The 10,578-nt window shown below is 47.7% G+C and overlaps 1 protein-coding gene across 1 annotated transcript; it reads left to right on the top strand.

Moving 5' to 3' along the window:
* The first annotated feature begins 6,451 nt into the window (after positions 1-6,451).
* Positions 6,452-10,096, top strand: LOC101762544 (probable xyloglucan glycosyltransferase 7). Its single transcript, XM_004961477.3, has 5 exons — positions 6,452-7,186; positions 7,754-8,062; positions 8,157-8,447; positions 8,530-8,643; positions 9,073-10,096. Exons 1-5 carry the CDS (start codon positions 6,452-6,454, stop codon positions 9,694-9,696), a joined length of 2,073 nt encoding a protein of 690 aa, XP_004961534.1. The 3' UTR covers positions 9,697-10,096.
* The last annotated feature ends 482 nt before the right edge of the window (positions 10,097-10,578 follow it).

The raw sequence follows: 10,578 nt of genomic DNA, 5'->3' as shown, positions 1-10,578 counted from the left end.
GATTGATGGGGAAGGCTGACACAGTAAGCAACCTCCGGGTGCGCGGATGTCGTGAGGCTAGGTTCACCATGCATGGTTATGGAACTCGAATCGATTCGTCTGCCTCTCACAGTCTGAGATTGCTTGATCGCTATGTCACCCTGAGTAAAGGAGGAATCTGATAATAGCATGGTTTTGTTGATATATATACCTTGTTTGGTTCTATGATTGCTTAGAATAGGTTGCAGAACCTAGACTGGTTAAAGAACTTAGAATCGGAACTAAAACTTGAAAATAGGGTTTTACTTAGTGCTTTTGGCAAGCAAAAACCCCTCAACCAGAAAGCCCTGCATATCTAGAAGTGTGGAGTAGTTTTACTCCTATCGGTTAAGTCTTGTTGAGCTTAGTAGCTCAGCCTTGTTGTGGCTCCTGTTTTTCAGGTGAAGTTGCTCCCGACCCCTCTTTTGCTGGCACTTGGCCGCCCCAGTTCCCGCCGGGCTGGACGGTCGAGTGGGACCCCTCCTCGGACGACGAGGAGAGGGATCAGTGATGTCCCGGCTGGCCTCACTAGGACATCCGACCCCGACGATTGCTTCCGCTAGTGTTTTACCTTCTGTTGTTTTCCGAAAGCTTGTAAAACTCTGATGTTCTTTTCGCAACTAAATCCAGTGGTTAATTTGTTAACTTGGGTGGACTTGTTGTACTCTCTGGAACCGCTCACCTTCGTGTGAGTCTGCTAAATTGGTCCTGTCAAGTGGTTAAATCGGAGGAAAATCCGACGGCACTTCGTGTTTATGTGGTTGAGGTATGAGTGTCGCATATTAGGCGGCTAAATCATGTCTAACCAGTAGATCCGAAGTGGATCCGCCACAGTGTGGTTATCAAGATTTAAATTTTGGCTCAGATCATTATTTTGTGTGTGTCGTCCTACTAACTTTGTGTAGGATGCTAATTCAGAAGTGCCGCAGAGAATTCTACTTCAATATTAGCTTCATGGATCCATCGCTTGTTAACCAAGATCAGATACGGGATCAATCAAAGTCTACATTGCACACAATATACAAATTCTTAGAGCAACAAAATTACAAGCAATACATATTATTGCCATGCAACTTTAAGTAAGTGTGGGTGTTGTCTATTTTCATTTTCCTTTTCCTTACCTAATTAATGTTAGTTAGTTCTGATATGAACATTTACGTACACAGTTTCTACTGAATTCTCCTTGTAATTATGATTAATAAAAATAACGTTATTGTGTTCGATTCATTGAGGAAACTAAAGGTGGAGTACAAAGACATTCCAGACATGTTAAACTTGTAATAATTCTAGACCTTTATATCTATGCAAATGTTTGTTTCCTAAATTTTCACCTAACATTGTATCACTCATTATTTTAATTTGTGACGCATGAAAATGATTCCGGAAGACTCACCATGGTGAATTCAAAGAAAAACTTACATTCAGTACATTCATTATTTTAATTCGCCGGCGCATGGAAACGATTCCGTAAGACTCACCGTGGTGAATTCAAAGAAAAACTTACATTCAGGACAACATTCCTAGTACGTATGAAGTTTTCACATTTTGTACATTCTATAACACGAATATTTCATAACTTGTTTTTTCCCACTAAAGTGTTTGCGACAGGAACAAGGCAATAATTTATGTAAATACTATGTCTGTGAACACATGTACCATTTTGTGCGGGACAAGGTGATATCAGACAATATAACTGTACGTAAAATAAAACTATTAATAATTAATTATTTTCTAGCTCCTTATATTTAATTGTTCGTGTAACATTCATATATTTCCAAATTACAGATGTTGCGGATTAGAGAAGAACTCTTGGAGAAGGAGATGCTTTTGGCAATCCAAGAAGCTCTCATAGGATTTCTGGTGGAGGAGGTGATAAATTCCGAAGAAGAATTTTATTACGATGGAGTAGCCGAACGGAGCAACACCACAACGGGAAGATCCTAAGAATGAAGAGGACAAATTATTGTATATATATAGTAATTGTATAAATAATAGTTTGATGTGTATAATATATTAAGAATTGTATGTATATATATATTAGTTATAATTAATATTATACAAATTCTATCATGAAATATACATACGACATGCATACAATATGAGCATATACGTGTAAGTAGTGTACGCTAAGGATGTATACGTGTGTGTGTCTATATATATAAAAGAAAAAAGTCTTTAGTCCCGGTTGGTAATACCAACTAGGGGATACGTGCATGCGCATGCATGGTGACTCGGGTCTTTAGTCCTACCCGAAACTAAAGAAGGTGACCTTTGATCTGAATAGTTAGGGGGTGTTTGGATCCCCGGACTAAACTTTAGCTCCTGTCACATCGAATGTTTGGACACTAATTAGGAGTATTAAACATAGGCTAATTACAAAACCAATTTCATAACCCCTAGGCTAAATCGCGAGACGAATCTATTAAGCCTAATTAGTCCATGATTTGACAATATGGTGCTACAGTAAATATTTGCTAATGACGGATTAATTAGGCTTAATAGATTCATCTCGCGATTTAGCCTAGGGGTTCTGCAATTAGTTTTGTAATTAGCTCATGTTTAGTCCTCCTAATTAGCATCCGAATATCCAATGTGACACGGACTAAACTTTAGCTTCAGAATCCAAACACCTGCTTAGTTTCGGTTGGTTTTTCGAGAGGTAGAAGGTTCAGGGGTGTTTGGATACACCATGCTAAACTTTAGCACCTGACATATTGGATGTTTGGATACTAATTAGGAGTATTAAACATAGTCTAATTACAAAACTAATTGCACAGATGGAGTCTAATTCGCGAAACGAATCTATTAAGCCTAATAAGTCCATGATTTGGCAATGCGGTGCTACAGTAACTATTTGCTAATGATAGATTAATTAGTCTTAATAGATTCGTTTCACGAATTAGACTCCATCTATGCAATTAGTTTTATAATTAGTTTATATTTAATTCTTTTAATTAGTATCCGAATATGCGTCGTATCAAGCAGCCACTTAGCGCTCTGTCGTAGGCGTTTTTCCCCGAGAACAGAAGATGACGAGACGACGGCTTCCTCCGACCCGCGGGAGGTCAGCGCCCGAGCTCGTCATCGGTTGGTCTGGCCTCCAGGCTCCTCCAAGTGTGCGCACCACGACCGCGGACGCGGCCTTTTCCCGGCCTGGCAGGCTGCAGGCGCAGGACGGATCGATGGAGGCACCGACACGCCAGGTGTGAGCCTCGCAGGGGCCAGGGCCTTCTCGCCTCTGACCTCCAACCGGAGACGCCGCTTAGTGCAGGCCATGACGCTGCAAGGACTAGCTCGGTATAGAATTGTTAACTATACATGTCAACATTAGCAAAGGATTAATCTTCATTCAGGTACATATACTAGTCAAACTGATCACAGCTAGTAGCTTGCTAATATACATGTCGCGTTAGCATACATAATATATATATACACACACATATATCCGGTCGCATTGATGTGCAGCTAACCTAGCTTGCGAGCACGATCCGCGGAATCATTGAATTCTTGAATAAACCAATTCGAGAACAGTTGGATGCCGACAAAATCACCAGTTTAAGGAGGTGCGATCCGCTGATTGGCGGTGGATTAGATTAGTGAGGTTGGGTTGCGGAGGTTGTTATCACCTTCTTCCGTTCGCTCCCCCCATGTTCGGACTCGTACGCAAGTCATCCGCCACGTACGGCAGCCTTCAACTGCAGCTCCAGTCTTCTTCTGCTGCATTTTCCCCCTCTCTTTTCTTCACGCAAAGCCTGTAATTCCTTGCTTTATAGAACCCTTAGCTATTGGCAGAAATGGAAAATCTTTTTCCAAGTCAAAGTCAACCGGCATCTTCCCGCGAAAAAAAAAATAGAGTCAACCTGCGTCTCCTGATGACCATTGCTTGATGTAACACGGGAATTGAAGTTTACAATATGGCTCATTCGCTCGCGTGTTCTTTGCTCCAGAATTAGCATGCAGCAACGACAGATGTGGCAACAACAGACAGTGGTGAAAGGAGAAGATTCAATGGCAAAGTATATAGCTAGCACGAGACTGTCATTGGGCTTGATGGCCCGAAATGAATAATTTACACAACGCGGAGGAAGTTTCTAACGCACGCTCCTGCAGGAATGAAAGCGCTGGTACCAGTGTCACTCGGTTCCTCGAGTGGAGGAAATCTCATGGCACTCGCTCTGTCATCGAAATCTGAAAAAATTCAGAGTTCAAGGTGGTAACCAAGAGAGGAGATTTCCTCTCCTTTTTCGCACCGTCTCGTACTTTCTTCATCAATCTTCACCGTGGCTAGTGTGAATGAGCAGAGCAACAGATCGAAGTTGACCACGGACAGACGCCAGTGAAATACAGTCATCAACTTGTTGTTCGGAGTTTCAGGCAAAGATAAAATAAAAAAACCTGCGGATGATGGAACTGGAATCAGGAGCGCGCGCGGGTCTGCAGATCAGCAGATTGGAGAACGGAACGGGGACGCAGCGATTCCTCCATCCCTGCCTCCCATGGAGACCAACCAGCTGATGCACGAGCTGGCCCCCGCGGGCGCAGCAGTGCAGCCTGTGCTGTGCAGGGGCAACGCGATGCGATCGTGCGAAGCGAGGTGTTGTAGCGCTGCCGCATTAAACGTGAGCACGCCCACCGCATCGCTCGTTGGCGAGCGCTGCATCATCTGCCTCCGCCTGTATGATGGATGGGCTTGCACGATTGGGGATCTTCAGGGCCGGCCGGCCCCCCGGCGAGATGCTGCTGTTCATATCCTGTCCCCAATGATTACTCTGCCTCCCACATAACTCAGCGTATTAGTGGCGGATATCATGCTGTCCCAAATTAACAGGATATTTCAATATCACTTCCACCATTATTGGAAGAGTTACTTTTGTAGTCTCCTAATAATACCACCCTAATCCAATTACTGTATTGGGAGAGTCATAATTTCTCCTTTATTTAGGGAGAGTTAGGGTGGGGTGAATTATTGGGTTGTCCCAATAATTATTGAGAAAATGAAAAGGTAAAGGGAGACTGTTAGAGCACTATTTTCTTATCAACTCTCGAATATGTTAATTAGATTAGGAAAAAAGAAACTACTGGAGATGCTCGCTCGGCCATGCAAACCTCTCTTCCTCCCTAAAGTGCCCATCTCAATTAGTAGATTAGAGCATTTGTTTTGGAAGGGAAACCATTTTCTTCGCTAGGAAGAACAGGTACGGTGTGTGTGCCAAACACGGCAACCCTAATCTCGGAAATCTCCGGAGGCTGCCATTTTCTGTGGATGCTAATTTTGTCCCGGCGCCCAGATTCGATCGCCCGAGGTACTCCTGCTGCTGCTGCCGTCCCGTAATCATGGGCGTTGTTAATGCAACCAAACAGGCAGCTTGTCTCCTCTCCACTCTCCAGCCCAGTGGAGCGCCGTAGATCCAATCTCGTTCCGTTCCGCCTTGTCCTTTCCGATCCTCTCCCTCCCTGCTCGCGCCTTCCCTACGCACAACAGCGCCGCATCGATCGATCCATGCCTCCGATGTCTCCACCTCGTCGTTACCAGAGATTAACGATGCTTCGTAGCCTTGATTTCGGTCAGATTTTACGGTGCTTAATTCGGTTAGGGACTGGACGCGTCTTTGACCTGACTGGTGGCGGACTGGTTTTGTGTAGTGCTAGTAGGTTACAGCCTGCAGCGGGCACAAGCAGTGAGCTGCTGACGGCGGGCGGATAATTCCTGCGAGCTGTGCCGGCGTGGGAGCCAGACCAGACTAACGGAGAGCGCCCGCCCCGGCCGCCACCGACAGCGCGCCAGGCTGCAACCGCAAGCAACGAATAGACACCGTCGTGCGAGCCCACTCGGCGGCACGCCCACGCGCGGCCGGCCAGAGACTCAGAGCCACCCCGCCCCGCGCCCGGCAGGAACCAACCAAACCAACCGACCCAACCGCGGCCGTGCCGCGCGGTTAAGGAAAAAAAACAGCAGCCGCTTCCGGTTTCCACCGGCCGAGCAGGCAGCAGCCAGCTGCTGCTGCCGCTGCTTTTAACCACTCCACTCGGTGAACTGGCGGGGTGTCTCGGGCGGGGCGGAGGGGGGAGAGAGAAAAGGGGGCGGCTTTTTTTTTTTGTCGACGGCGACGGTGGCGAGAGACGGGGACAGGGGGAGGAGCAGCCTGCGAATAAATAAAAGGGGGGAGGGGGAGCTCGCCTGCTAGACCGACGTGGTGAGCTGTTCTTCCGCGCTCTCTCCCTTCTCTCTGCGTGTCTGTGTGTCTGTGCGCGGGGTATATGCTGGCTGGCCAGACGCGGTGGTGTTCGCCTTCCGGCTATTAAGGCCGTTCTTGATGCGTAGGTGAGGGAGGAGGAGAGCTCGGCTCGGCTCGTCGCTGCGCTGCGTGCCGGGTGACGGAGAGAGAGAGAGGGTCGTGGTGGTGCTTGTGGCTGTGGCTGTGGCCGTGTGCCAATGGCGCCGTCGTGGTGGGGGAGGGACGCGAGGGCCAATGGCGGCGGCGGCGGTGGCGGGACGCCTGTGGTGGTGAAGATGGAGAACCCCAACTGGTCCATCTCCGAGGTCTCCGCGTCGGAGGTGGCGGCGCCGGACTCGCCGGCGGGCGGCGGCGGGGGCAAGGCCGGCCGGGGCAAGAATGCGCGCCAGATCACATGGGTGCTGCTCCTCAAGGCGCACCGCGCCGCGGGGCGGCTCACGGGAGCGGCCTCCGCGGCGCTCGCCGTGGCGGCGGCCGCGCGACGGAGGGTGGCGGCGGGGCGGACGGACTCGGACGTGGCCCCCGGGGAGAACACGGCGCTGCGCGCGCGCTTCTACGGCTGCATCCGGGTGTTCCTCGTGCTCTCCCTGCTGCTGCTCGCCGTCGAGGTGGCGGCGTGGCTCCAGGGCTGGCACCTCGAGGTGGACGCGGGGCTCCTCGCCGTCGACGGCCTCTTCGCCGCCGCCTACGCGGGCTGGATGCGCGCCCGCCTCGACTACCTCGCGCCGCCGCTGCAGTTCCTCACCAACGCCTGCGTCGTCCTCTTCCTGATCCAGAGCGTCGACCGCCTTGTACTTTGCCTCGGCTGCTTCTGGATCAGGCTCAAGGGCATCAAGCCCGTGCCGCTGGCCGCCGACAAGGAGGACGTCGAGGCCGGCGCCGAGGACTTCCCCATGGTGCTCGTGCAAATGCCCATGTGCAATGAGAGGGAGGTAAGCTCAAAGCAACGTTCAACCATCCTTCCCCTTCCATGGTTCCTTTGGTTGTGCTTGTGCGTACTCTAAGTTGGAAATTTGGGATCAAAAGTTTCGGGTAAAATTTGGGGCTTCCTAGTGATTGCTGTCTCTATTTCTAGTCAACCCAACACAATTTGGGTGGAGGAGATGCATCGGTCTGGATCTTTGACTCGTGTCTCCAATCACAATTTGGTGCTTTCTGAAGTTTAAAGTTGCTTTGGTCTTTACCTAAATTGGCACCTTGGAGCAACAGAACTTAATTGTTGCGTTACAAAGTTTAGATTTTTGCGGGTTGGTATCCGTAATTTCAGAAGCACACTTCGATTCTTGGTAACCAAATCTCAGTGCCGATGTTGGTGCCAACCAGTTAATAATTGGGAATTCTAGTGATTGAATGTCAAACTGTAGCATATATCACTGCTTCCACAAATCTGGAGCATGAGAAGAAGCTAATAAGAGATGATCCAGTTTTCTGCGGCACTGCACTTCCTTTCAAACAGCTGTCCAATTCAGTTAATGACGTCTTTAATTTGGATGTTGCAGGTGTACCAGCAATCCATTGGTGCAGTTTGCAGCCTGGACTGGCCAAGGTCAAACTTCTTGGTCCAGGTGCTGGATGATTCTGATGATGCTACCACTTCAGCACTTATCAAGGAGGAAGTGGAGAAATGGCAGCGGGAGGGTGTGCGCATAATATACCGGCACCGAGTGATCAGGGATGGCTACAAGGCTGGAAACCTGAAATCAGCCATGAACTGCAGTTATGTGAAAGATTATGAGTTTGTTGTCATCTTTGATGCCGATTTCCAACCACAGCCAGATTTCCTGAAGCGCACTGTGCCCCATTTCAAGGTTTGGCTTAATTGAACAATGCTAGCTGACGTACTTGACAACCAGTCCTACAAGTTAGTTATGTTTTCTGACACTTTAATTGTGCAAATTCCAGGGAAAGGACGATGTCGGGTTGGTTCAGGCAAGATGGTCTTTTGTAAACAAGGATGAGAACTTGCTGACCAGACTTCAGAACATAAACCTTTGCTTCCACTTTGAGGTGGAGCAGCAGGTGAATGGGGCATTTCTCAACTTCTTTGGGTTCAATGGCACTGCGGGAGTATGGAGAATTAAGGCACTCGAGGATTCTGGAGGATGGATGGAAAGGACAACAGTGGAGGATATGGACATAGCTGTCCGAGCACATCTCAAGGGATGGAAGTTTGTCTTCCTAAATGATGTTGAGGTATTGGCACAATTTTCTCTGTTGCTTATGCAGCATATACCTTGTGTAAAGGCATGATAAACCTGTGTGACTTCTCTTTCAGTGTCAATGCGAGTTGCCAGAATCCTATGAAGCTTACAGAAAGCAGCAACACCGGTGGCACTCAGGTCCCATGCAATTGTTTAGGCTTTGCTTTGTGGACATAATCAAATCCAAGGTACGGCACTTTTTCTGTAGGCACGCTGTGAAAGCTAAAATATCTGGCAAAAGTATTAAGCTTGGCCAGTAAAATGTAGATTGTTTGCAAGGGCCCTTTTGCATTATATTGTTTGGTTTCATAGGAAAAGTCACATGATGAAGTGATCTTGTGACTTGTGAGCATCAACTATATCATTGTAGCAAAAAATGAAAAACATTGAACTAGAATCTGATATTTCAGATAGTTGATATGCTAGTAGTTTCTCTGCATTTTCTTTTATGATTCATTTGAATAGTTGTTTTAATCTACCACAATTTATGAGTGTACTTGTGAATGTCTTTTTATTCCTTTTTCTTTACATTTTCGCTTTTATGTTGATGCTTGCATAGTCTATGCATGGGATTATTGGATAGCTTGCCTAATGTTGCTGCTTACTTTCTACTGCAGATTGGATTCTGGAAGAAGTTCAATCTCATATTCCTTTTCTTCCTCCTCCGGAAGCTCATCCTACCCTTCTATTCGTTCACCCTTTTCTGTGTCATCCTTCCCATGACAATGTTTGTTCCTGAAGCTGAACTCCCCGCATGGGTAGTATGCTACATTCCAGCAACAATGTCCATCCTCAACATCCTCCCAGCCCCAAAATCCTTCCCTTTCATTGTTCCATACCTTCTGTTTGAGAACACCATGTCAGTAACCAAGTTCAATGCCATGATTTCTGGCCTGTTCCAGCTTGGGAGTGCCTATGAGTGGGTTGTCACCAAGAAATCAGGTCGTTCTTCTGAGGGCGATCTTGTTGCCCTCGTTGAAAAACACTCTAAGCAACAAAGAGTGGGTTCTGCGCCCAATCTTGACGCGCTAACAAAGGAGGAGTCAAATCCTAAAAAGGACTTGAAGAAGAAGAAGCACAATAGGATCTACAGGAAGGAACTTGCACTGTCCTTCCTTCTGCTAACAGCAGCCGCCCGCAGCTTGCTGTCTGCCCAGGGCATCCATTTCTACTTCCTCCTGTTCCAAGGGGTCTCATTCTTGGTCGTCGGTCTCGACCTAATCGGCGAGCAAGTGGAGTGACAGAAAATAAAGAGTACAATGGGTTCTTTTTTTGTCTGAAGAAATCTTTCAAGCATCGAAGCGGCTCTTTGTAAAGGGAAGAGCGTCGCACTCATTGATGCTTACACGAGGAAGCTTTGGTCCCTGTTCCAGGGGGTCGAGATTCACCAGAGATACTGAAATGTGGAGCTGTAGATAGTTATAGCTTGGATTTAGCCTGTGAGATGCTTTTATTCTTTCAGGTCTCGATTCTTTTGTAAGAATATTCCTGTGCCTAGATGGGTTCTTTCTTTCTTTCTTTCTTGACAGACTTTACCTTCAAATGAAGATAATACTTGTGGTTACCATGTATTTGATCAATCAATCAATTACCATGATTATTGGGATACATGTCCTATACATAGTCCCATCCTTTTTAGAAGTGTGATATAGACAGAATTACCCACTTGTTACAGCACCATCTTGTGTTATGATCGTAAGCTGTGATGGATACTGGTATGAGCCACAATTGGAACCTGTCGAAGCCCTGAAGAAAGGGGGGGGGGGGAAAGGGGGGGGGGGGGGGGGGGGGGGGCCTTGGGCCCCCACTTGGTATTTTTGGGGGGAAATTTTTTTTTTTGTGTATTTGGCCCCCCCCCCCCAAAAAAGCACCAACCCCCTGGGGGTTCCCTTTTTTTCCCAAAATCCCCTTGGAAAAAAAAAAAAAAAAGCCCCGTCCCCGGAGGAAAGCCCTCCTGGTCCCGCCCCCCGGGGGGGCTCTCCCCCCTACCCCTCAAATGGGGGGGTTAAAACATTCCGAAAGAGGAGAGTTTTTTTTTGGCTCCAAAAAGGAAAAAAAATAGCGTGGGAGTTTGTGGGGGAGATTCCCGAGGCCCCCTCCCCGGGGTTTTTCCCCTCCCCCTT

Source organism: Setaria italica, chromosome III (assembly GCF_000263155.2).
Source record: "Setaria italica strain Yugu1 chromosome III, Setaria_italica_v2.0, whole genome shotgun sequence".
NCBI lineage: Eukaryota > Viridiplantae > Streptophyta > Magnoliopsida > Poales > Poaceae > Setaria > Setaria italica.
Note: the sequence above shows the minus strand (reverse complement) of the source record. Positions and strands in the feature narration are given on the sequence as shown.

Coding starts and splice junctions, on each gene's coding strand:
- LOC101762544 (XM_004961477.3), top strand. CDS start 6,452: ATGGCGCCGTCGTGGTGGGGGAGGGACGCGAGGGCCAATGGCGGCGGC. Junction 7,187..7,753: donor CCATGTGCAATGAGAGGGAG/GTAAGCTCAAAG, acceptor TGGATGTTGCAG/GTGTACCAGCAATCCATTGG. Junction 8,644..9,072: donor TGGACATAATCAAATCCAAG/GTACGGCACTTT, acceptor TTTCTACTGCAG/ATTGGATTCTGGAAGAAGTT.